This window comes from Acinonyx jubatus, chromosome A1 (genome assembly GCF_027475565.1).
Source record: "Acinonyx jubatus isolate Ajub_Pintada_27869175 chromosome A1, VMU_Ajub_asm_v1.0, whole genome shotgun sequence".
NCBI lineage: Eukaryota > Metazoa > Chordata > Mammalia > Carnivora > Felidae > Acinonyx > Acinonyx jubatus.
The window spans coordinates 114,913,042-114,940,461 of NC_069380.1; the positions used below are offsets into that span (position 1 = coordinate 114,913,042).

General features: G+C 45.5%; 1 protein-coding gene and 1 long non-coding RNA gene across 2 annotated transcripts in view; one reads left to right on the forward strand and one right to left on the reverse strand.

The window, feature by feature from the left end:
• The first annotated feature begins 750 nt into the window (after window positions 1-750).
• LOC128315402 (uncharacterized) lies at window positions 751-8,878 on the forward strand. The gene is made up of 2 exons (XR_008298150.1): window positions 751-6,309; window positions 8,386-8,878. It is a non-coding gene; the product is annotated as an uncharacterized LOC128315402 (long non-coding RNA).
• Window positions 8,879-9,413: 535 nt separating this feature from the next.
• Window positions 9,414-27,420, reverse strand: part of PFDN1 (prefoldin subunit 1) — a 71,347-nt gene continuing 53,340 nt past the window's right edge. Inside the window, exon 4 of the mRNA XM_015064001.3 lies at window positions 9,414-10,277. Within this exon, the coding sequence (XP_014919487.1) occupies window positions 10,194-10,277 (84 nt within the window). The 3' untranslated portion in view covers window positions 9,414-10,193. The remainder of the gene's footprint in view (window positions 10,278-27,420) is intronic.

The following is a 27,420-nucleotide window of genomic DNA, read 5'->3' on the forward strand; positions in this document are numbered from 1 at the left end:
GTGTAACTGCTAGTATATTTGTTAAGTTCTGGTGGGTACTTGATTTAAGGGTAGCATTCCATTGTATAGAGACACCATTTTATTCACCTCTTGATGGACATTTGGGTTATTTCCACTTTTTGGTAATTGCAAATTTATGTACAGGTTTTTGTATGAACATAAGATTTTATTTCTCTAAGGTAAATACCTACAAATGGAATTTCTGGATCATATGATTAAGTGTATGTTTAACTTTAAACTGCTACAGTTTTTGTGTGACCGGGTTTTCTTTTCTCAAAGGTGAATAACCAGCAGTGGAATTTTTGGATCATATGATTAAGTGTATGTTTAACTTTAAACAGCTACTATTTTTCAGAGTGGCTGTATCATTTTGCATTAACATCAGCAATAACTGACAGTTCGAGTTGCTCTGTATCCTAGCCAGTACTTGATGGTGTATTTTTTTTTTTAAGCCATTCTCATAGGTGTATAGTGGTATTTCATTGTGGCTTTAATTTGCATTTGTTAAAAGGCTAATGATGTTTTCATGTACTTAAATGCCCTCCTTCTATCCTCTTTGGTGAAGTATTGGAGTCCTTTGGCCACTTCTAAATGGAGCTGTTTTATTACTGTGGAGTGTTTTTCAAGAGTCTTTAGATAAAGTAAATTCAAGTCTTCTGTGGGATTGTATTTGCAAGTATTTTTTCCCCAGTCTGTGGCTCGTCTTTTCATCCCCTCAAGTGTCTTCCACAGAGAAAAAGGCTTTCAGGTCTGAGAAGTCTCCCTATCCCTGGTCATGAAGATTGTCTTCTGTTTTCTTCTAGTGTTTGGTTTTATGTTTTACATTTAGATCTGTGATCCATTTTGGATTCTTACATAAAATGTGAGGTTTAAAATGTTTTTCATGCTAGTTTTTTCATCATTTGTTTGAAAAGACTGTCCTTTCTCCATTGAATTGCTTTTCCATATTTGTCATAAATTGACTGGCCATGTTTATGTGGGTCTGTTACTGTCCTCTCTCCTGTTCCCTTGATCTTTGTGTCATTCCCTTTGCCAATACCCTGTCTTGACTACTGTAGCTTGATATTCAACCTTAAGATAGTCTAACTCCTCCAACTTTGTCAAAATTGTTTGTTATTCTAGTTCTTTGGCCTTTCTACAAATTTTAGAATCAGTTTAAAAAAGGTGTGATGGGATTTTTTTTTATTATTATTACAATTGCATTAAATCTTTAGATCGTTACAGGGCCTGATGAGTATTTAAATGAGATTGCATGGGGTGGCTTGGGTAGCTAAGTGTGTGACTCTTGATTTCACTTGAGGTCATGATCTCACACAGTTTGATAGATGGAGCCCCACATCCAACTCTTGTGCTCACAGCTTGAAGCCTGCTTGGGATGCTCTCTCTCAAAATAAACTTAAAAAAAAATTTTTAAAGGATATTGCTTGCTCTTAGGTGCTATATAACCTTTAATGACATAAGGCAGCCTCGTCCTTCATTAGCTGTGTGGTGATTATTCCAGAGTTAAAAGCCCTGGGTTATGATTGATTATAGTAGTGTCTTCTGAAGTCTGGCAGTAAATGAGGTGTGGTCTACATAATAGTGGATAGGAGTGGCTAGGAAAAGACAACCAGAACATTGAAGGGCTTGGGCAGGTCAGCCATCATTCACAACTTGATCTTTGTAGACCTCTTCCCCTGTTCATGCCCATGGTTCTCCTGGTCTGAGGCAGTGGTACAGACTTTTAGTGGAAGAGTGGGGTGCCAAGGAATCGGCTGTTGCTTGTGTTGTCATCCTGTTTATTCCTTCCCATTAGAGACCTTCAGTCCCCTCCCCAGTTTCTTGGCTGTCTTCAGAAAAAAGAAAAACTCAGGCTTCCCAACTCCTAGTCTTTTAAATGTGTACATCCTTTCCTCCTTGACCATCGTTTCATATTGTTTCATATCCTGTTCTTCTGTGGACCTTTGTGTCTCCATTGTCTTAATGACAGCCACAAACTCCTCCTATCCAACAGGCAAATGCTCAAATGTACTAATGAAATGTTTCCAAATATTGCACCCTCTCTGGTCTCTGAGGGGTCTTAACAGCTGAGGTGTTAGTGTTCTGCCCCCCTAGCCCCCGGGCATATACACAGCCCCTTGCCTCTTCTCTGGCCATTTCCCCTTTTCTTTGAGCAGCTGTGCTTTGCAGTGACTGCCAGTGTCCCTGCTTTTGTCTTCCTGTGATGACTTGGGGACACACACACACACACATCCCAATGCGAATGTGGATTGGTTGGAGGAGCCCCTGCTTGCACAGAGACCCAGAATAAGAAAACCTAGGTTTCCGGTGATTTCTTCCATAGGACGTCATCTTATTGTGGCTCCTACGTAAGTCCTCTTCCCCCTTTAGCTTGATGCCAGGCCCTGGGCCAAGCACTTTATTTGCTTATGTTTTTGTCAGAAAACCTAGCCTCTTAGATACTACTACCCCCTCCCTCATTTTGCAAGTGAGAAGGCTGGGACGCAGAGAAACACAACCAGTCAGCGGCAGCTTCAGGATTGGAACTTGGTCATTGCCCCTCTGGAACCCATGTACACAGCCACTGTCCTTAGAGAACAGTCATCTCTCCTTGCCCACCCCCTGGAAGCACCTCCCTCTGCGCCAGCACACCCGCTTGCTGCCTGCCTGCCTGGGGAATGCAAACTCAAGTGTGAAGAAGGTCCCTGAAATTCACTCTGCCTCCTAGTCAGTCAACTGCTGACCACGTCGTTCTGAAGTAGTGGACTCGACTATCTTGGGGACACACTCTGGAACAGGGCAAGGACTAGATCTTGCTCTCCCAACACAGACCGTGGATTTTTGAGGGAGAGCAGGGCCCAAAGAAGGGCCTTTCACCCCTCCATACACAGCCACATTTCAGGTCACTTGGAGCCAGGCTTCCTATCTGATTTGAAGTGAGCCTAACTGATACGCAAAGGAGGCAGGAAGGCCGGGGGAGAGGCCATGACCTGCCTTTCATTCATTCTGTGACCTCAGTCAAGTTACTTCCCTTCTTTGAACTCAGCATTCTTTTGCCACAAAATAACTGGCCAACCTGATCCCCAAGGATCAGTGGCCCCAGCAGGTCCAGCCCAAGGATAAGGCCACAGGAGGTGGTGGCACTGCAGTCCTACTTGTCAGACGGGCACAATGTGTCCAAATGTGGTTGTTTTTGTGGTTTATGGAAAAAAAATTTTTTATCAGGTCTGTGGTTTATGCGACTGATAGGGAGGTGGACAGGGCTAGCATGCTGGCCTGGTGACCGAGCCACAGGGGGTTGGGGGCTTGGAGGACTGGGGCTCCTTAGACCCTTGTCACTCAGAAGGTTTCATCTTGGTTTTGTCTAGCCACTGCTTCCTTCACAGGATGGTGGCAAGTGCACTTCTGAGATCTCCAAACACCCGCCTTCATGGAGGTCAGCAGGCTCTCTCACCTTGTTGTACCAATCCACATACACACCTGGCACTCGATGCCTAAAGAATGATGGATGATGGGCTTCATGGGCACTTGGATGGCAGTCAGTAGCTACATGGGTGGGTGGGTGAAATGGTTGCCGTTGTCTCCCATACCAAAGCACCTGGCGTGGGTATCCTGGAAGACTTAATTTCACAGACAGGGCTGCCAGAACTAGAGGCGCAGGAGGAGGAGGAGGCGTGAGGAGCAGAGTGGGCCGAGAGGCCTGGGGACGTCATGAGCTTAGCCCCGCAAAGACAGCTGCTACTGCAGAGCCTAAGCCAGGTCTGGCCGTACCAGACCCACATCCTGCCTGTGGAGGAAGACGAAAGTAGGCATTTTCCCAACCTTTCCTGCTTTTAACCTTGACACGCCAATGAAAACTGTACCCCCTCATCTGCCTTCACCATTTCTAATCACCCTTCTCCCATCACCATTCCCCTCAGCATACGTACCTGGGCTCTGAGAGCAGGTGGCACAGTGGTAGTGCCTTTGAGACATCTTTTCTCACCCGTGCATCCCTGTGTGCCAAGTAATAAATAATCTTGCTGCACATGCACATCCAAGGATAGGTGAAATGAGTCCTCAGCAAATTGTGTGCTTTCCTCTCTGCTGCTTACAAGGAACAGGATCCATCCCTATGGCTATCTTGAGATTTTTGCTCATTGCTAAATTGCTTAAAGATTTTGGTGTGAGCAGTAGGAGGGCTCTTCTGGCATCATCTGATACCTCCTGGGAGACTGGCTGCCTTCTGTTGGTCTAGATTCTCAAGATTGGGCAAGGGCAGCTGAGTACAGACTACAGGCTTCCTGCCTCTGGCAAAGCCACCATCTCTGCTGAGGGCACTTCCTGGGGGCTCCAATGGCCATGGTAGTCTCAGTGGTTGAGGAGCAGTCCTGGGTGTCCATCAGTGATGTGGGCTGTGAGGCCAGGGGACAGCCTCCTAGTTGCTGGAGTGTTAAAAGGCCCAGACATGAGAACTCTCTGGGAGACCCCAGTCTTTTTGCTTGCTTCTCCTTATGATCTCTCCCAGGTTGGGACTGTTTACAGATGCACACACAAAAAGGGAGGCCCTAATAAGACTGTATCACCAATTCAAAGCGCTTGATTAATCATTTAAAATGTCTGGGCTGTGCCAAGTGAAGGTTTCAGATTCCAGGACAGGGGTGATTGAGGAATTGGAGCCTTTAGCTGAGAAGGCCTCTGCTCAAATTTCTTGCAGGTCTTCTCTGCCCTGGCCCTTCTGCCTGACGCTCCACATGCCCACTGCTGCCCAGAAGTAGGTTTCTGAGTAGCACGTGAATGGCCCCACGAGGCTTGTACAATACAGTAGTCCCAAACTTGGGACTGCTGGTTGGCGAGTCTGGTGACTCTGGAAAAGACCCCAGGGCTTGGTGGGCAGGTTGTTGGACATGGGGGGCTGCAGGCATGCTTCCAAGTGTCTTCCATCTGTCTTCAACTGCTTCCGGCACCGAGTCAAAAAAGGTTGGTGGGAGACTTTCCTAGAAGCTACTCAGCTCCTTCCAAAGACACCCTGCACCCAAGACTAACCTAGGCCTTTCTGACGTATTCTGGGTCTTGGGGTCACACCTGTGTGCATGTACACCCCTCCCTGCACATTCCACCAACCCCCTTCACTACCATCAAGCACACAGCACTTCTGCACTTGGATTCAGGTGGCAAAGCTCTGAGTAGCTGCTCCTCATTGAGGGTCATTGCCAAAGGGCTATCTGGGAGTAAGAGAAGCTGGTGAGGGGAACCCCTAGGGCTAGGGCAGAGGTAGGAGTTTGGTGGCATTGGCAGGGAGATACCAAATGCAAGTGGGGAGGGTTGGCCTTTTGGCTGAGGTGAATATAAGCCAGTCCATAAGGCCCTGCCTGCATCCATCAGAAAAAGGTAGAGCCCAGCCCCTGGCCCCAGGCTGGCCCCAGGGCATGCATATGATCTGTAAGAAGCAGCTCAATCTGAGCGGCACCTACAGGCACCAGAACCTGCCTCCCAACCTGAGCAGACTGCTGAACTGCCTGGAAGGGCAATGTTCCAGTTGGTCCAGGAGTTGCAGAGACGGTACAGTTTCTCTGTACTGTTCCTCCAGCTTCCTCTAATGTTTAACATCTTGTGTAACCATGGTGCTGCCCCCTTTTTATACCCTGCTTGCCAGTAGAGGCCAGTTGCCAGGGGGGTATGAACACCTGTGGTGGAATCATCTTTGACACAGCTCCTGCCTGGTGACCAGCACTGTCAGTGATGCTTCAGTGCACACAAGTCCCCTGGCTTCAAGTACCCAGGGAGTTGGGCGGAGTGGGCTGCATACTAGCTGGCCAGTCATCTGGGGCAGTGTAGGAGCTCCCGGGCAGATGGATCCACTGAGGGGCAGAGTAGGGGAAGAGCAGTAAGGCCCCCTGGGTGGGGTGGGGTGGTCCTGGGGCTGACTGGGCCATGCTGCTCAGTGCAGGAGGCAGCCTCTGGACATGAAGGACCTCACACCCGCCATGTAGGTAGGGCATCTAGGAAGATACAGTTGTATGCCATTCCTGGACCACATGGGGGAGGGGTGCCAGGAGGAACTGTGAGGCCTCAAGGGCTTTCTCCTGGGCCACTCCAACCTCCAGACCTACTCTCCACACCCTCTTCCTCCCCCTACTTTTCCAATAGTTTGGGGTCAGAGGTTCTGTCATCAGCTAATGGCAAAGAGAAGGTCAAAAGGGCTTTGGAAGACTTGGTAATCCAGGGAATAACTGACAGGGATTCTAACGTATGCACCAGCACCAACTGCCCCACCTGAGGTTGACACAGCCCTTTGGTTTGAAGTGTTCTGTCCTGTAGCCAGATTGATTTCTTCCCTCTATAAACACTGTGAGTATTGCCCCAGGTTTTGAAGCTTGTCATATGAAAGAAGGCTTGGCAAGGACAAACTTGACTAAACTGAAGGAGAAAGGTGTTAGAGGAAGCAAGTCCAGGACATTTATTTCCCTGATGAAGCTCTGTGGTAAAACAGGAGTAGGCACAGGGCCAAGGAAAAGCAGTGAGGAAGACAGGTGTCCCGATACCTGTATCACAGGTTTGTGAACACTGAGTGGTACTGTATACAGAAGGCCCTTGGCACAGGTCCCAGTACAATTGTGATCTCAACAAATGGTAGTTTAAGAGAGGCTGCAGGACCTCTCACATGGCAACTGGGCTGGGTCTCAGGACTGCATTAAGCAGACTGGTTGTAAAACTGGCAGGAGAGAGGGTCCTTCTGTCCCCAGGCAGCAGAGCCAGCCCTCCAGCAGGGACAATAAATGGTAAGGAATTATTCCAGGGTGTCTGCACCTAGTTGTGTTGTTTCCCTGTCGGAAGCTGCCCACTGCAGGATCAGGGGAGGCCCGGGACTTGGGTCAGGTCATCTAGGCAGACAGCAGGTGAAAGCCGTTGCCTAGGACTTTCCTGCCAAGGTGACCCCCGGGTCCGGACTGCCCAGGCCTTTCATGGGTGGGGTGGGCTCTGACTGGTGTGAAGACCGTCCTCGAGCCCATTCAGTCTTGTGCTTATCCTGGCTTGCCAGAGGCCTTGGGTTCAGACCCTGTGCCTGCCTCAGGTGATAATGTGTGCTTGAACAAGAGACTTTTCTAAGCCTTGTGTTTCTTACCGGTGAAATAGGAATGGTGGTATTATCTATAGTCAGGTACTACTGTTAAGACTAAATCAGGTAATGCACCTTATAAATGGGCTGTCTTCTCTTTCACTAGGCTTTCCCCGGGGCTGGGTGTTGTCTGCCAGACCTTAGAACAGTGTTGCTTGTGTTGCTGAGCCAGGTCAGATGAAAGCAGCTGACCTGAAAGTTGTGCCACAGGAGAAAGAGAGGCCTGTGGATGGCACCGCCTCAATGGGACAGCTTGGAAAAGCTCAGTACTGGGGCTCCTGGGTGGCTCAGTCAGTTAGGCATCTGACTCTTGATTTCAGTTCAGGTCATGATCTCATGGTTTGGGAGTTCGAGCCCCACATCCAGCTCTGTGCTACCAGCTTGGGATTCTCTCTCCCTCTCTCTCAAAATAAACAAACATTTTAAAAAAACAAAAAAAACCTCACTACTGACCAGGCTCCAAGGAGAGGACTGGCCAAGAGAGGAGGCATAAAAATAGATAAACAAAAATAGAACTGAAAGAAGACTGCCGAAGGACCAACTTAATTTGTAAGATTCATTAACTTTGAAAAAGTTTAAAATCCTCACTGCTTATAAATGAGTTTGGTGGTGGCTGCGGTTTTGAGATTTTCCTACAAGTGGCCACAGATCCTCTGAGGCCAAGGCTGACCATCAGCCATCTTAAGTATGTACTTACAGGAAGAGAGGGTGATGTCGGCTACAAGTCTGCTGACTGGTAAAGGGTGGTTGGGGTCCTTCAAGACCTGTGAGTTTGTTTAGCATGCAAATTTCTTAATAGAGCACTGAGCCCTGACAGGGCTCAGATTTCCAACCCCATTCTGAGAAAATCCCTCACATTTGACCAGGTCTTTACCCCTGCCTCCTCCTGCTCTGTGTGAAAGTTAAGAGGCTGGGGGACGTTCTGATAGCACTGCCCAGGTTTGAGAGATGAGGATTCTGGGTTGTTATTTTAAGGCCTGCAGTTCCTTTTTAGGTGATTTTTTGGGGAAATGGCGTAGCCATATCTTAGGCACAGGACATAGTGCTGCCTGGTTTATAAACCGAGCAGGGTTAGCCAACTCTGGCTGGACAGTAATGGACACTTCTTATTGCTCTGGCTGCCTTGCTGTGAGGCCACTTTGTTGGTTCCCTAGTACCTGTCCCTACGGGGATAAAAGTCTTTATGAAGAGGAGACAAAGTAGCTGAGGAACTAAGCCACCCTTCCTACAGTCATCTGGTCTGGTCAGCACTGGCTCTGTAGGGCTTGTGCCAGTTCAGTCTCACCCTCTCTCTACTTCCCCTCCAGTGTATGTGGTGGAAGACCAAAGACGGGATGACCTGGGCCCATCCACCTGCCTCACAGCCTGCTGGACTGCACTCTGTTGCTGCTGTCTCTGGGACATGCTTACTTGACCTGACCAGCCCTCCGGTCCTGCCAGCTCTGCCACCGCCTTCAACAGGTGTGCCTGCCCCATCTCTTCTGATTGCTGAAATAAATGAAAATGACTAGCTCTGCACAGACATTTCTACCTTCAACACAGTGGGATTCTAGATTATTAGCAGGGGTTGCACTGCTGTTTAATTCAGTGACTTTATCTTTTTAATGTTCAAAATGCATTTCTTATTGGCCTTTCACAAATGTGCTAAATGACTTTTATTTTTTTGGCCAAAGGCTTAGTTATAAAATATATATTTATAATTTTAAAATTATACATTCAAGGTAGTGACATGATGTAATCACACTGAATGATTTCTCTGCTGACACCCTGTATGTTTCAATAAATTGGTCTAAACCTCAACCATCTGAATTATTCCAGACAGGATACAAGCCCTGGGTTTGTACCCCAGGAGGGGTCTATTTGCCTTTTTATTCCACTGTGGGTAGGTGCTATTAGGAAGACAGGTTCTCACCAGGCTAGCATTTTCTCCCTGGTCCTGCTCCATAGGCCTTCTTTTCTGCTGTCACACGCCTCCCTCTACACACACACCCACACCCACATCCATCTCAGCTTTGGCCACAGGGTGGCGCTGAGCCGCCATAACAGCAAGTCAATATCCGTCAGCTGGCCCTGAGAGGCTACAGCTGACAGATCTCGGCCTGCCCACCTGCACTCTGAAGCAGTGGCAGTGAGGTGCTCATAAATATTTAACTACCAGTTGTCTTTAAAACCATATTTTGTCCATCACCTGATTACTGTGGAGTAAATGATCCCACAATAGCTGATTTCAAGCTACCAACTTGATGTGGAGTTAAGAAGAAAAGCGCAGGAATACACCAACTTCCATCATCCAGATGCGATAGACTGTTAACCTCAGAAACAGATAATGGCCAGATTTAGTAATTAGGAAGGGACAAGTCTGAATATTTATTACCCTTGTTTTAAATAGGATTACATATTTACATAACTTGATTTTTAATAATTGGCTCTCCAGAGCCAGTACAAGCCAGCTCCAGCACACCACTGCCCCTAAGCCTCTAGGAGGCCTTAGGATTGTACGGTCCACCGGAAGACAGCCTGACTGCATTTTCGTATGGAACATGTGGGAGGAAACAGGGAAGGAATCTTTAGGCAGAATGGCACCAAGGTTCACTTAAATTCAGTTATACCCTGGTCTCCCTTCTTCCTGATCTGCATGGAAGCTCAGAAGTAGGATTTACTCAAAGGAACAGAAAGGAAAAAAAAGAACCAGGAAAGGCTTCAATGCGAAAGGAACAGAGCCAATGCTCTGGAGGGGGACAGGTCAGGGAGGAGCCGAGGTTGAAAGCCTCTGGCCCTCAGTTCTCAAAAGAAAGGCAGACTTTGGGTGGGGGGAACAGATGCCTTTTATTGGTCTAACCAGCGTAACTAGTAGCTTTGGGCAGAGCTCCCCTATCTGTCCTGGCCCCTATCTTTCCTGGGTGTTCGGGACTCACCCCAGGGGAGAAGAATGTCGGGCAGGGGTGGCAGGCAGAGCCAGGATCGAAAAGGGGATCAGGGTGAAGTAGAAAACACAGGGTTACCAGATCACTCAAATACAAAGTCCGTCAGGGCAGAAGAGAGGATGTTTCCCCACATGGGCCCCTCTGCCCTTGCCAGGAGTAGAAGGGGGCAGGAAGCTTTCACTAGAGGTTTCCTACTGTGCCCTTCGTGCCATCAGCATCTCCCGGATGTTGTCCTCAGCTTCCTTCACACTCCGCTCCAGGTAGGATTTTTTCTGCTGCAGTATGACAAAGAAACCAGGGTTAGGGGGTATGGGCCAGGCTGGCAGATGCAGCTTTTCTGCCCAATGGTAATGGCTTCTCCTCTGTGAACAGTGACTTCCACTAGCATGTTGTCTCCTGGGGGCCTGGTACAAACACACCTGCCCAGAGTGCTCCCCTCATTCCGCCCACAGACATGAGGGAGGCAGGGGCAAGTTATTTGGTGCAGGAAGCAGAAATGCTCAGTGGAAGGCAGCTGCACTCTTCCCCCAGAAGGAAGTGAACTCAAAACAGGCGTCTCAGTACATGAAGTTATACCAGACAGACAAAGGCCAGGAAATTCCAGGACAAAGCTCCGGCCGCATAACAGACTGTCTCTCAAGGTTTTCCACAGCCCAGGCCAGGCGCCTGTAGCTGCCACTGCTGCAGAATGGACTGGGCACCCTCCGTTCTGTCCAGTCAGAGGGCAGGCTGCACGAGTGCTAAGAAGTTGTATCACACGTCTCATCGAGGCAGATGAGTCAGGATGAAATCTGCTTTTCTAATGAAACCGCTGCCTGCCAGGAATCCAGGACAGTGACACACTGAGTAAAACAGACCTTTTGGACGTTCACCTCCCTACCCCATCTGGGTCCTAAATTAAAAATCTCAACTTAGACAAAGAACTTAAACTACTTTCAGGAGCCACATCTGGGCCAGGATTACAAAAGATTAGTCAAAGGAAATGATGTCTGTACATTATTTGCCCTGTGGTCACCCCAAAAATATGGTGGCTTCACCACTGGTCCCTCCCCTGGGGACATACTTGTGGTTGTATTCTCACTTGACATGAAATGAGGCTCCCTTTTTCAGAAATACTCAAAATAATCCCCTAAGGGTGCATGTGACTAAGCCACACTGGAGTCAGTAATGCAAAGCCCTGACCCAGACAGCTTAGATGCATCCAGTGCCCTTCTCTCATTCACCCCTACACCCTAGCAGCTGTGGATTCACTTTGACCGTTCAAGTGCCCATATGACCTGGGAAAGACTGAGCCAGAGAACAAGTGAGCAGCCTGGCCTGACAGGCCTTCTTTGGGAACTGATGCCCAACCAAACCACCGAGGCAAGAAAATCAAAATGAAGGCCTCTGGGGCTTGAGGCCTTCACCATTAAAATCTCTGATGCCCCTCTACATATCCTTCTGTCTAACTTCTCCCACTCTCTGTTCAGATATTTATTAAATGCAACAGGGGACTTTTTCCTATAGGTTCCAATGCTGTGGCATCTTTATCAGTTCTTATCTGAGCCTCTAATTCCCGTCTGGCTTCTCCTAACTTGAAATCTCCTGAAGGCTAGAAAGAGCCATATCTCTCTACTCCTCTCTCATTTGTCCAACTTGCACACCATTCATTCCTCACCAAACAACAGGAGCTCCATAAAACTCACAGTGGCCACAGATGTATGCTGGTGCTAAGGAATTTATTATCCGTGTGATATCAGAATGGGAACTCAAAGTTCCTTTGATAAACAATCGCTAGACTTTACATGTGGTGACTTAAAGAGGGAAATACTAATAACTCCTGACACACCACTGAAGAATGTACATGTACTGGGTGTTGCACAGAAGGGGAGCAGGAGCTAAATAGTGAGGGCCATGTACCATCTGGGCACCTTCCCAGCCCTGTGGAAATCTAAGGAAAAGGCCAGTGGGGCAAGCGGGGTTGTGCTCCCACAGCATCAGCTGATGCCCAGGGACCCATCAGGTCTGCTGCATTCTATCTCCGTCAACTCGCTGCCCAGCTGGCAAAACTAAACTTGGAACATCAGCCAGAACTTTTCTACCTACTGTACAGGCCTCTGGACAAATTCAGGTTAAAATTCTTATCTTTAAAATTCATCATTCTATGTCTCTTCCTTCTATCTTCCACTTACAGTTCTATGATTTTTTTTTTCAGGATTTTTACCACTTTATAACCTAAAGTCTTCAAGTTTCAAAAAAATAACGCAAAATAAACTTGTCTATGTTGAAATCTTTAATTACGTAAATAAACTTTTGGCACATTAAATTTTTTATTTCGGGGGCGCCTGGGTGGCTCAGTATGTTAAGTGTGTGACTCTTGGTTTCGGCTCAGGTCACGATCTCATGGCTCGTAGGATCAAGGCCCATGAGGATCCTACGGGATCCTGATCCTAGGATCAGGATCAGGTAGTGCACTGACAGCAAGAGCCTGCTGGTGGATATCACAAGCTCCTCTCCGAAGCATTCACTGGCATTGATACAGGCTAGCTTCTCTGCTACCAGTCCAAGATAGCACCAGATGCTAGGGGATAACTCTCTCCTGTGACACTCCTTCACGCATCACCTGGTCATCCCTGTACCACTGGCCTTGCCATGAGTCTTGCGCCGCTGGCTCTCTAGGGACTCTCTCTCTCTCTCTGCCCCTCCCCTGCTCATGCTCATGCTCGCTGGCTTGCTTGCTCTCTCAAAATAAAACTTATTTTAAGAATTTAAAAAATAAATACAATTTTTATTTCATCCTACCAGATGGGTCATCCCTAACACAGAGGGAACTGTTTTCTAACTTTTTCAGTAGTTTCTGTCTCATCCTTAAAGATACCTAAGCCCAGAAGACCTTCACAATCAAACCTGAATCAGAGTATGTGATGTGTGTTGACTTCTGTCTCACAAAAAGATACATTAAAGCCCTAACCCCCAGGACCCATGGATGTGGCCTTATTTGGAAATAGGGTCTTTGCAGGGGTAACCACATTAAAATGAGGTCATACTGAATTAGGGTGGGCCCTAAATCCAATAATTAGTGTCCTTATAAGGCCACATGAAGACAAAAGGGACACAGACTGAATGCCATTCCTTGATGGAGGCAGAAAGGGAAGGATGTATCTATAACCCAAGGAAGGCCAAGAAGGGTCGGCAACAGAAGCTATGAAGAGGAAGGAAGGATTCTTCTCCAGAGGCTTCAGAAGGAGGATGACCCCACACCACCTTGATTTTGGACTTCTAGCTCCCAGAACTTGTGAGAGAATAATTTTCTATTGTTTTAAACCACCCAGTTTATGGGGCGCCTGGGTGGCTCAGTCAGTTAAGCCTGTGACTCTTAGTTTAGGCTCAGATCATGATCTCACGGTTTGTGGGTTCAGGCCCTGCACTGGGCTCTGTGCTGACAGTGCAGAGCCTGCTTTGAATTTGCTATCTGTTCCTCCCCACTCATGTGCACACTCACTCTCTAAATAAATACACTTTAAAAAATAAACCACCCAGTTTGTAGTAATTTGTGAAGAAGCCCCAGGAAACCATGAAATGAGGGATGCCCCAGAGAACAAGTCTACCCAAAGTTCTTACGTACTCACACCTTCTGACCACAATGAATCATAGAGGCCAGGGTAAGAATTTCTAAAAGTATGTCGGGACCTGTACTTCTCCCAAAAAAATTGTGGTAGAAATGATCCAAATAAAAATGAGACAGAAAGGACCCAAAACCTTAAGGAAACTGATTAAGTCAAAAATTTTTCTTTCTTAAATTTCTACACCTTCTTCCTAAAACTCACCAAACCAGAAATTCTGTGGACCCCAGTCTCCCCCACTTCCATAGATGACAACTCCATTCTTGCAAATGCTCAAAACCTTTGGTGTCACCTTTGAATCTTCCTTCTTTCACATCTGACATCAACCAACAAATCCTATGAGCACTATCTCAAAATGTGTCCATAATCTGACCTTAATAAATAACCTCCTAAGTGGTCTCCCAAGTTGATTTTGAGAGAGAGAGAGTGCGCACGACGATACACGCGTGAGCAGGGAAGGGACGGGGGGGTGGGGGGTGCGGATCTTAAGCAGACTCCACGCTCAGCTCGGAGCCCAGTGTGGGGTCCGATCTCATAAACCACAAGATCGTGACCTAAACCTAAATCAAGAGTTAACTATGCCCCCCTTCTGCCTTCTGATCCTCTTCAGTTTCTTCACACAGTGCTGAGTCCTCTTTTAATGCTCCAATGGCTTCCTATTTCAAAGTAGAAGGCAAAGCCCTTTTGAAAAGCCATGTTTAAACTTGTTCTCAGCAGACTCTGACCTCAACTCCCTCTCACCCACTCAGCTCCAGCAACACTGGCCTCCACCTCCGACTATGCACTGCACCTCCAACCCACCACCATGCTCCTGCTTGGCTTTTGCCCTTTGGCTCCGTTAGGAACACTCTTCCCCAAATATCCACAGCACTTGCTCACTTACTTCCTTCAGCCCTTTCTCAAATGCTTCTTGCTGTGATTACACAGCAGCTCCATGCTCCCTATTCTCACCCTGATTTGCATGCATAGCCTGTTACCACTGGAAGAAGCGGTATTTGTGGGTCTTCCCTTACAAGAAAGGAATGTCCATGATCATGGGCAAGACTCTGTTCTGTTCACTGCTATAATCCCAGTGTCTAGAAAAATGGCTGCTACAAGACAGGAACTCAATACTTGTTGAAAAAAGTACATTTATTCTCGGAAATGAGTACTTACTGATTTACTTATATACACACTGCTGCTTTGTAGTTCTCCCTCACAACTTGGAATGAGGATCACCAACAGAGCAAGCAAAGGTAAAAACTGACCATCTCCTTCAAGATGGTTTTCAGTTTGGGGCACTGCCTTCTAACCTCTGCCCCTAGGTATACATAGGTCTAAAACTCAACCCTCCCTGATGTCCATGGGAAAATCAAAGGCTTGGCTTCCATAAACAGAACAGGTCCTAAGGTTCAGGCCCCTTGATCAAACCAACCTGTGAAACTGTGAAACAAGCTATCCCAATTTCCCATGTCCTGGAGTTGGAAATCCTTGAGAAAATGCTCTGAGACTGGCCTGGGCTGCCAGGAGCTCCAGGGGAATTATGACTGCTGTGTAAACTTCCGGAGGCCTTTTAAACCCACACCTTCCAGCAGGAGTCCCAGGAACGCATCTGCTGCAGCATTTTTGTGTGTTGCTGAGCAATCTCCCTCAGAACCTTTACCCTAGGAAACTCTCTAGTGGAATCAAACCACAGAGCCCTGGATGCAGCGACATTCTTGTGGGCCTTGTTCTGGAGTGAAATTCTGAGATTTCCTGTGGGGCTCAGCATGGCCAGGGAAATGACACTGCTTGAGGTACTACTCATCAGCCTGAGGCTCTCCTTTCTGGGAGTCAGGCTGAGGGGCTAGTGTTCTAGTCACATCCTCCCATGAAAGAAAGAGGCTCAAGTCTCTAGAACTTTTCTGACCTCACAGAATCTCTCAGAGAGACTCCTGAAGTAATTCAACTTCTGATGCTTTATCTCTATACTTTTTTCCTCAGAACTTTTGTCCCCCCCCCCCTTCTCTAATATTTTTCCTATTTGTCATTTCTTAGGGCATAGAAAAGTAGTTTTCCCCTCTCATCCTCTATTTCCCCATTTGTAAAATGATTTGGACAGTATCAGTATCTGCACTCCCCCATCATTATTCTTTAGTCACAAAACGTTTTCTTCAAATGACCTCTTAAGACAAAACAACACAGATAAAACAGAGCTGGGGGAAGAATGGGGGGGTTATGGTGGATAAAAGCAGACCTTCTAGCTTGTCCCCAGACTCCAATCCAGTACAGGATCAGTAGAAAGGGCCATCTTGATCCCCCCCTCGCACCCCTGATGTTCTAGGGAATCTGTGTTCAGAGACCTTCTGCTCTGAATCCCATGTTTCAGATCCTGAATTTGACCTACCCTGGCCAAACACTTCTCCCTTATGTTGAATCCATAGCTTCCAGCTTCTGCAGACCATTGCTAACTTCAAGCTCTACTGTTAATCTAAAAGGGTGAAGCAAAGGCTGCCTTCTCACTGTTGTTCCCATGACTTCCAAATTAAAAACCCAGAGCCTCACTGATTCTCATGTTCTATCAGTGTGCAGAACTCTAAAACAGCCAGAGGGTACCAGCTGCCCACACAGGGGAAGTTTAGCAAGAGGCCAAAAATTCACCAAAGACTGAGAAGGCATGTCTTAGCAGATGGGAGAGTACACTGTGATGAAGGCAGAGAAACAAAAGGAGGAAGAGAAAATAAGAAAGGCAACGTGGAGGCACAATCAGAGAAGTCAGGAAGGGAAATGAGACAGAGACAGATGGGCAGGGCTACAGCAAGCAGAAGCAGGGCAGAGCTCTGAAAGTGCAAGTGAATGGTAAAAAGCACTCACCAGAAGCAGGCCAGACAGGCCAAGTCTGACCGGCAACCGAAAGCTAAGAGACAACTAACTGGTCCACAGACACGAGTCTATTTGTGAACTCATGAGGGTGCATCTACTTTATCATCAAGGACACAACTAGGCTATAAGGGACCTTCTGAACTAGAACATAAAGCTGGGAGACCAGCTCAAAGATGAGAAAGTAATTGTAGGCATGGAGCAGAATATAAGAGAAATCTAAGAAACAGTCACTGTCTCTGTGTCTTTTAGAAACAGCTTTCAAAACCTCTTTCAAAGGTTCCTCTGCTAAAAGACTTGTTTCATCTGAGCACTGACCTTGTTTTTCTCCCAGGTGTTCTCTTAACCTGCAAAGAGACACTGACACTGCTACTGAACAGGGTCAGACTCCCAAATCCTACCTGTAATCACATGCTCAATCTGCCCAAGTCAAACCTCTACGTTACTCAACACCTTATGGCAGAAATACAATGCGGGTGGGAGTAAGGTTTATTTTTTCCTTCAAACAACAGTGGCTGGCCCCTAGGTCTCCCTGGAGTTTAGGTGATCTCTACCAGTGTTGCCCCCCCAACACATCAGCTTCAATTAAGTCCCAGAGAAAGCCAAGCCCATCAGACAACCCAGGAAAGAAAGTAGAAACTCCTAGGTAAACAGAGCCAGGGGGCAACTATTACAGTGCACATGGTGCTGATGAGGCCACATTCAAAGAATCATTACATTTTGGGGCATCAGACTTAAAAGGGATGAGACATGCCAGTAAATCATGTCAAGTGGCTCAGAAAAGATTAAGAGGAGAAAGAACCTGCCCATGGCCTTAAACATCTAAAGCAATGGCTCTTAAAATGTGGTCCCTGGAATTTTTCCAGCATCAGCAACTCCTGAGAACCTGTTAGAAATGCACAATCTCAGGCCCCACCCGAGACCCACTGAATCAGAAATTCTAGGGATGGAGCCCAGCAATCTGTGTTTTCACTGCTCTCCAGGTGATTCTGAGGCACTTTGAAGTTTGAGAACCACTGTTCCAAAGTGAGTCAGCAGAGGGCCAAAGATACAGTATCTCAGGCTCTGTGAGGATGTTTCTGTCACAACCACTCAACTCTGCCGTCACAGCATAAAAGCTGCCACAGACGATGTGTATACTAAGGAGTGCACCGAAAATGAACGATAGCTGTGTTCTAAACACACAAACACAAGCAGCAACGTGGGTCTGGCTAGCCAGGCTATAGTCTGTCAACTCTGTTCTTAAAAAATAGTCTTAACTGAATCCAGCAGGTAGAGATTTCAGAGATTTTTAACTTTCAAGAAAAGCTGATAAAAGCCCAAATGTCCAACCATCCATCCTTCTGATTCATTCATTCATTCAACCCAATGCCAAACCCTATCTCTTTTTTCCTCCCAAACTCTGGTCCTTGAAATTTGTGGCAGCATGCCTTACCATCCTCCCGTAACTCCTTGTTGCCGGAGTCTACAAGATACTGGGAACGGTCCCTCATTCGCTGATGGCTCACGGTCTTCCCATCCACCACTGCTGCACCACTCAAAGTGACTCCAACAAAAATGTAGATGATCCATTCAATACCATGCTCTCCCCTGCCCTCACAGTCTTTACTTCACCCCACCTCAGCCACCCACCCCACAGTCATACGCTCGAGACCATGTCAACACCACTAACTGTGCCACCTCAAAATTTCATTTTTACCACTGCTACTTCATATTTTTCCAAGTCACTCTGATAACTCTCAACTCTGGCATGTCTTCAACCTCATCCCGATGACAAGGTTTTCATTACATATTATGCTTCCATGGCCTTTTCCCTCTTACTCAGCTAAGCTTCCACAGTGCACCATTTATATTTAACCCCTTATAAATACTTTTTCTCCTCCGCTCTGCTCTCCCTCTGTTGCACTTGCCTGGCAAAATGCCAGCCCAAGTTAAACCCATCTGCCTACTCCATGCTTATACCTAAATGCTGCTAGAGAAGAACACTTAAATGTGCTGGTTTCACTTTAAATTCAGGACCATGAATCTCAAATGGGCACAACACTGACCCAGTATTCTGTTAAACTAAGTTCACTTGTGTGCTCTCCAAAATAGCTACTCCACACTTTTATCTTGTTTCCTCAAATCTCCTATACTACCTCCTCCCTGCCCCCTCCTTTCCAAGTCACTGAGAAAATACAAGCAATCTGAGGAGAATTCTCTCTTCTTCCCACTACCACATCTTCCACCTGACCCACACTGATACATATACTCTCTTCTTACCCTGTTGTTAAAATGGATAGTGTCCCTGCTTCTGTCAAAACGCAACCCTTCCACTTGGGTGTTGGTTCCATCTCTACTCACCTCAAAACTTTCACTGCTGAAGTCAGCCTTTTTCCTCCTTTCTAATTTTCCATTTCCCTTTCTCTGAAAGATCTTTATTGTTGAGGCAAATCACTTTAATTTTTTTTTTAACGTTTATTTTTGAGAAAGAGCAGACGAGCAGGGGAGGAGCAGAAAGAGGGAGATAGAGAATCAGAAGCAGGCTCTGCGCTTTACTGTAAAGCCGGACGTGGGGCTCAAACCCACAAACCTACAAGATCATGGCCTGAGTCAAAGTCAGAAGCTTAACCAACTAAGCCACCCAGTGGCAGATGATTTAAGACAAATCACTTTAAAAACCCTTTCTTGTCCTCACATTCCCTGTAGGTATTGTCCCCTTTCTTTCCTTCCCTTCTTAGCAAAATTTCTTGAACCAATTGTTTTTAGTAGCTCCCCACTTTCTTACCTCCCATATGCTCCCCAGATATCTCCAATTACTATTGGGGTTATTTTTTATAGAGCAGAGGAATCTGTTACAATCTTCTTGTAACTCTGTGACTCTGTGGGCCTAATACTCTACAAGTCTTCCAAATGAGCAAATAAAATACGTTTTACTATTTCAGTTTATCTTATTTTGTCCTTGTTTTACAAAACCAAGAGAATCCAACTCACAGTGTTTACAGTGGAGTTTGGCCTGTAGGCATGATAAAGGGGTAGGTGGAAAAGGGTGCGCCCTCTCAGAGAGGAAGTAAGGGCAACTCCTTGCATTCTTGGACGTGGAGGTGCACCTGACTCAACTGTGAGGGCAAGACTAGCAGTGAGATATGTGAGCAAACACCTGAAGTCACTTCAGCACTACTCTCTGCTCCAAGCAAATCAAGAATTTCAGTTTCCTTACAATTCAACAAAAAGATGGACCCAATTAAAAAATGGGCAAAGGACTTGAACAGACATTTCTTCAAAAAAGATATGGCGGGGGCGGGGGGGGGGCGCCTGGGTGGCTCAGTCAGTTGGGCGTCCGACTTCGGCTCAGGTCATGATCTCACAGTTGGTGGGTTCGAGCCCCGTGTCAGGCTCTGTGCTGACAGCTCAGAGCTTGAAGCCTCCTTCAAATTCTCTGTCTCCTCTCTCTGCCCCTCCCCTGCTCATGCTCTGTCTCACTGTGTCTCTCAATAATAAATACACGTAAAAAAAAATTTTTTTTTTTAAAAAGATATATGAGGAGCACCTGGGTGGCTCAGTCAGTTAAGCGTCCGACCTCAGCTCAGGTCATGATCTCGCAGTTCGTGAGTTCGAGCCCCGCATCGGGCTCTGTGCTGACAGCTCAGAACCTGGAGCCTGCTTTGGATTCTGTGTCTCGCTCTCTCTCTCTGCCCCTCCCCTGCTCATGCTCTCTCTCTCTCTGTCTCAAAAATAAATAAAACATTAAAAAAAATTAAAAAAAAAAGATATATGAATGACCAATAAGCACATGAAGAGATATTCAACCTCATCAGTCCTTAGGAAAATGCAAGTAAAAACCACGATGAGATACCAATTTTAATGTTTTATTGGGGGGGGGGGGGCGCAGAGAGAGAGGGAGACACAGAATCTGAAGCAGACTCCAGGCTCTGAACTGTCAGCACAGAGCCTGATGTGGGGTTCGAACTCACAAAATGTGAGATCATGACCTAAGCAGAAGTCAGATGCTTAACCAACTGAGCCACCCAGGCACCCCAATGAGATACCACTTTACACCTACTAGGATAACTCTAATCAAAACCAGAAAACAGATGCTGGCAAAGATGTAGAGATATTAGAACTCGCATATACTGCTGGTGGGAATGTAAAATGATGCAGCGGCTGTAGGAAACAGTCTGGCAGTTTCTTAAGAAGTTAAAAGATAAAACTGCCACATGACCTAGCAATTCCACTCCTAGGCATGTACTCAAGAGAAATGAAAACAGGTATTCAAACAAAAATATTCACAATAGCCCAAAACTGGAAACAACCCAAGAGCCCATCAGTTGAAAAAATGTGACACCCATACAAGGGAATACTGTGCAGCTGTCAAAAGGAATGAAGATGTGAACCTTGAAAACATGGAGTGGCAGCACCTGGGTGGCTCAGTCAGTTAACTGTTCGAGTCTTGATTTTGGCTCAGGTCATGATCTCCTCATGATCTCACCGTTGTGGGTTCAAGCACCGCCTAAGGCCCTGCACTGACAGTGCCAAGCCTGCTTGGGATTTTCTCTCTCTCTCTCTCTCTCTGTCCCTCCCTGGCTCATGCTTTCTCTCTCTAAATAAATAAATAAACAAGAAAGAAAAAAAAGGGGCACCTGGGTGACTCAGTCAGTTGAGCTTCTGACTTCAGCTCAAGTCATGATCTCACGGTCCTTGAGTTCGAGCCCTGCGTTGGGCTCTGTGATGACAGTTCAGAGCCTGCTTCAGATTCTGTGTTTCCCCCTCTCTCTGACCCTCCCCCGTTCACACTCCGTCTCTGTCTCAAATAAACAAACATTTTAAAAAAAGAAAAGAGAAAAAAGAAAAGATCGAGCTAAGTGGGAAAAGGCAAATACTGAAAGCCACATGCTGTGTGATCCATTTATATGAACATCCAGAATAGGCAAATCTATACAGACAGACAACAGATTAAACTCCCCAAGTGCTGAGGGAGACGGGAAAAGGACGACTACTTAATGGATAAGAGGTTTCTTTTGGAGGTGATGAAAATGTTCTGGAATCAGACAGTGGGCATGGTTGCACAACACTGTGCATTTTATGTTATGTGAACTTTATTTCAATTAAAACTAAAAATTCCTAATCTTCTCAAAATGCTATTCCACAAAGAGAAAAAACAGGACACTGTATTTAAAAACAGGCATGGCAGGATGCTTGAGTGGCTCAGTCAGTTGAGCATCCAATTCAATTTTGGCTCAGGTCAAGATCCCAGGGTTGTGGGACTGAACGCCAGATAAAGCTCCACACTGAGTGTGGACCCTGCTTAAGATTCTCTCTCTCACTCCCTCTCCCTACCTCTCTCTGCCCTTGTCCCTCACTCACACGCATTCTCCCTCTCTAAAATAAAAATTACCAAAAAAAAAAAACAAAAACAAAAACAAAAATGAAAAACAACAAAGAAAACAAAAAACAGGCATGGTAAGGCAAGTTCCTAATGAACTACTGTCACAGCAAATCAGTATTTACTCCACACAAAAACTCAGAGTAACACACACAAACTGAGCACGGTAAAATAAACTGATGTATTAATTTGTGAAAACTAACTTTACTGTTATTAGCGGAAGCAGTAAACATTTAATGATTTAATAAGGTACTCTTGGAGAGCCAATGAACAAACAAGGGTAAGGAAACTTCTACGTGATCACATTACTACTTTCCAATCGAAGAGCATATTTATACAACTAAAAAAATAGAGATATGGCAACCGGAAACCCATAAAAGGAACAGGAGACAGTGAAAACAAGCAAGAGCTCAAAGCCACTGTAAGCACAGATTAATGACTCAGAGACTCCTCCTTTGCTGATTTGTATAGGTCAGCAGAGGGCAGAACTGGAGAACTACAAATACACTCCAGTATCAAAGAACTATTTATAAAGCTTTTCCAAAAAACTGGCTTTCTTTTCATTAAGAAAGAGAAAAGGGAAACTAATAGTTATACCTCTCAGTATCACCAAGGAATTACTGTTATTGAACTCTAAGCTATACCCCTAGATCAGACAAGCAACCTAGGATCTTTGCTCCCATTGCTCGGAGTGTTCGGAAGGGCACGGAGAGGTTAGCTCACACCACCCAGTGATACTTCTCCATCCGGGGTGATCCAGGAGCTTATACCATGATGGAATTACTCTACAGACCAGACGTCACAGCTGCCACTTGTCCCAACTCCACACACACACCCAAGTTACCATGGAACTGGTACAAACAGAATGGAGTTTAATATGCTGTTAGCTCTGATGTAAGTAGCTGACATAACACCAATTAAGTTCATAATGACACTAGAATAATAAAAGAGCACTTGGCACACTTCTCTTTGCAAACATGATTTAAGGAGTGGTTTTCATTTTTCCCTTTCTTCAATTTCCAGATGCTAGGTCACTAAGAAGCCACTTACAATCTCAAAGCTCAAAGAGTTGGGGTTTGGGGGTTTTTTCCTAAGAAAAGAACCACTAATATTAGAAGGCCCAGCTACTAGGAATATCCAATTATGATACAGGAACCCCCATTTTTTTCAGAGCACAAATGAATAATACTGCGGGTGGAATCTAAAATCTGGAATCCTGCGTTCCCACTCATCTTCCTCTCTTTCCCTGACCAGTTCTGGTTCTGGCTCTGTGCAGGATATCTGATCTCCATTTCTTTTCTTTTTTCTTTTCTTTTATCTTCTTTTCTTTAACGTTTACTTATTTTAAGAGAGAGAAGAGTGCATGCATATGGGCACATGAGCACAGGAGGGGCAGAGAGAGCAGAGAGAGAGAATCCTAAGCAGGCTCCATGCTGTCACCACAGAGCCCAACATGGGGCTCAGTCCCACAAACTACGAGATAATGACCTGAGCCAAAATCAAGAGCCAAACACTCAAATGACTGAGCCACCCAGGCGCCCCTGATCTCCATTTCTAAAACATAGGCAGAGGCCATGAAATTTATGAGATGGCTTCACCAGAGAATCCATGGCCATTAGAAAATAAGGGCAGCAGACATCACTAACCTGCTGGTACTTGCATTCTTGAGCCCATCAACTAACCCTACCAATGGCTGTATTTATGCTATACATGGAAGAAGTGGGCCCTTTGGCCACACTTTCAGGGTATATACTTAAGTTATAGACCGTGGGTTTTTGCATATAATACAGAAAGTTATTTGTTATTATAAATACCCTACAGCAGTTTAAATGAGTGAACTACATATATTAATGTGGGTAGAACTCAAAAAAAAAAAAAAGGTTACTGAGAGATAGCAACAATATGATGTCACTTGTTAACTACAAGATGCCATAAAACATGGGATGGAAAGAGAACACACCAAAAACCTGATAGTAGTTGCTTCCGGTGAATACGAATAAAGTTGAGTTGGGGTTGGAAGGGAAGTTACAAAGGAGATTTCAATTTCATTAGTATTACAATGAACATTTGTTCGTTCTGGGTAGTGAGTACACAGGTGTTTGTTAAGTTAGCTTTGTACATTTGTATGTCTTTATTATTTTCCAAATTAAAAAAAAAACCTTTATCTTATAAGCATTTGGTGGCAATATGCTCAATTGATAAGCAGCTACTGAGCATCCAACATATGCAAACAACAAATCTTGTATTTATTATTTGCTGTGTACAGGCAGTGTCCAGTGATTTACAAGTATTATGTTAAAAGGTAGGTATTTGGCGGGGGTTGGAGGGTGCTTGGCTGGCGCAGTGGGTCAAACATGTGACTCCCGATCTCAGGGTCATGAGTTCAAGTCTCATGCTGGGTACAGAGATTACAAAAAAAAAAAAAGTAGGTGTTATTTAAGGGAGAAATGCTTATCCTCCTAACCTCCAGTATTCGTCAGCTATAGCGGTAGCCTCTCTATCTACCCTCAGGAAAACTAATGGTTTTTCTTTTTCTTTTATAATTTTTTTAAATTTACATCCAAATTAGTTAGCATATAGTGCAACAATGATTTCAGGAGTAGATTCCTTAACGCCCCTTAGGCATTTAACCCATCCCCCCTCCCACAACCCTTCCAGTAACTCTGTTTGTTCTCCATATTTAAGAGTCTCGCGTTTTGTCCCATTTTTACATTTTTATATTTATATTTTTTACTTTTGCTTCCATTCCCTTGTGTTCATCTGTTCTGTGTCTTGAAGTCCTCATATGAGTGAAGTCATTTGATAGTTGTCTTTCTCTGACTAATTTCACTTAGCATCACACCCTCTAGTTCCATCCACGTAGTTGCAAATGGCAAGAATTCATTCTTTTTGATTGCTGAGTAATACTCCATTGTATGTATTTATTTACCACATCTTCTTTATCCATTCTTCCATCGATGGACATTTGGGCTCTTTCCATACTTTGGCTATTGTTGATAGTGCTGCTGTACACATTGGGGTGCATGTAACACTAGTGGTTTTTCTGATTGGCATGTTTGGGCAAAGGCAATGTTGCTTAGCTTCTTTTGCTCTACCAGCATCTGCCTGCTTGCAAAAGGTACACAATCTGCCTAACTTCAGTTGGTTCCAAACTTAGGCAGATAATAAAGGGATTATTTATTGTTCCTCTCCATCAACACCATTGTTGCTATTTTATAGAAGAGCATATTTAGGCTTATAGAAGCTAATTTACCCAATGTGGTGAGTGGCAGAGCTGAAGTTCAAATTCATACTCATCTGATTTCAGAGTTCATACCCTTAATTATTATGCCAAGGCATTATGCTACACATATCCGAGCAAAGAATAAAAAGTACCTACCACTTGCTAAGAATCTTGAGATGAACTAAAACAAAATATTCTCAAGGTTCAAGTTTTTCTTAGTATATCCTGAAAGAGGGTAGGAAAGTGCACATATTTGTGTGTGTGCATAAATGAGAGTGTGTATGGGGAATAGGGAAGGTACTAGTTATTAGGAAACTTCAAAACTAGTTCAAAATTAGTAGGCATGTTTGCTTTCACTCATGTTAAGTACCCACCTCCCTCAAATATTACTCAACATAGCAGGGTTTCTTATCTCCTGTGCTCTAAATGAACTGTGTTCAACCACTCCCTGCAGTATAGGCCCATGGACAGAGGGCTCAGCTCTAAGCCTAATCTGACGTCAGCCTCTACCTTTTGCAAACCCTCCCCAAGTAACAAACCTGCTTCCCTCAGCAGACCAGGCTTGCCCAGCTCCAAGGTCAGTACTAGTAAGAGAAGGCCAAAAAGCATTTGCAACTCAAGTCTAACTGAGTTGACAGTTCCTGCTGCCACCACAAAACCAAGGGTCTGAACAGTCTCCTTGTCTCAGCATGGGCTTGCCCATGTGGGTGTTCACTTAGTTCTTTGGACTCACACTACACACTGTCTACACCTCTGGTAAGAGCTTTACATCCTGGTGCAGTGCCCTCGGGCTCAGTCCATGAAACTCATTCTTTCTCTAGCTACCTCTTCTCCTTAGTTGACCTAATCCAGCTCGGTAACTTTAAATGCCACCTATAACAGATAATTCAAATTATATTTCACTAGCCTAGAGTTCCAGATTCATATATTCAACTATCTATTCAGTATCTCTACCTGCGTATCACAAACCAAACTTTCAATTTGCTTTTAAAATTACTTCTGAGGGACGCCTGGGTGGCTCAGTCAGGTGGGTGTCTGACTTCAGCTCAGGTCATGATCTCATGACCCGTGGGTTCAAGCCCTGCGTCAGGCTCTATGCTGACAGCTCAGAGCCTGGAGCCTGCTTCAGATTCTGTGTCCCCCTCCCTCTCCGTCCCTCCCCCGCTCGCACTCTCTCTCAAAAATAAACATTAGGGAGATTTAAAAAATAATAAAATTACTTTTGAAACTTGAAGCTCAACTAGGAAACAATGACCAATGAACTACCAATAGCACATCTGTTCCCATAAACATATGCAATCTCTGTGGAGCCCAGCACACATGGAATGTTGTGTGGAAACCACACTAAATGAAGAGCACTGGCACTGGGAATAACTACTTGCCCAGAACAAGTAGTACTTACACAAAGTGAGCAGAAACAATGCAGATTTCATTCATTTTAGCCTTAACACTTTTCTCTTAAACCTCTCCAGCCTCATTTCTCACTCCAACCTCCTTTACCACTCCACTCCCAGACTTTCGTTCCCATGATTTCCTTTATCTGAAATGCTCTCTCCTGTGCCCCAGCCCTACATCAAGCAAAATTCTAACTGACCTTCAAGGCCCAGGTGAAATGACCCCTCTCCCATGAACCCATTCCAGATCTCTCCAAGAGGAGAATGAGTGATACATGGGGAGGAAGGAGGGTCCAAAACTTCAGTCCTCTCTTCCATCCCTACACCCAATTGTCTTTGGCACTACCTTAAAATATATTCAGTCTGACCACCTCCTCTAGCACTGCACCCTGGTCCAAGCCACCATCAATCTCTCCCCTGGAAAATGCAACAGCCTCTTAACAGATCTTCTTGCTTCCACCCTTGCCCCCTATACTCTATTTTCAATATAGCACCCAGTCTGGTCCTTTTAAAATATGAATCAAGGGGTGCCTGGGTGTCTCAAATGATTAAGCACCCAACTCTTGATTTTGGCTCAGGTCATCATCATCTCACAGTTGTGAGAATGAGCCCCGCACAGGGCATGGAACCCTGAGATTCTCTCTCTCCTTCTCTCTCTGGCCCTCCACGGCTCATGCGCTCTCAAGAAACAAACAAAAATGAAAAGCAGTATGAATCAGATCATGTCATTCATCTGTTCAAAACCACCCAAAACTCCCAATTCCAGAGCATAATCCAAAACCTTTAATATGGTCTGCAAGTCCTATGTAATCTACTTCTCAACCACTCCCTGATTTCTTCTAATATTCTCTACCTCACTCAGCTCCAAATGAACTGGCCTCTGTGCTATTCTTCCAACTCATCAATTACAACCTCACCTTCGGGTTTTTATACTTTCTGGCCCCTCTGCTTGAAAGCCTCTTTCCCAGATGTACACATAGCTTGCTCTCTCACTCCCTT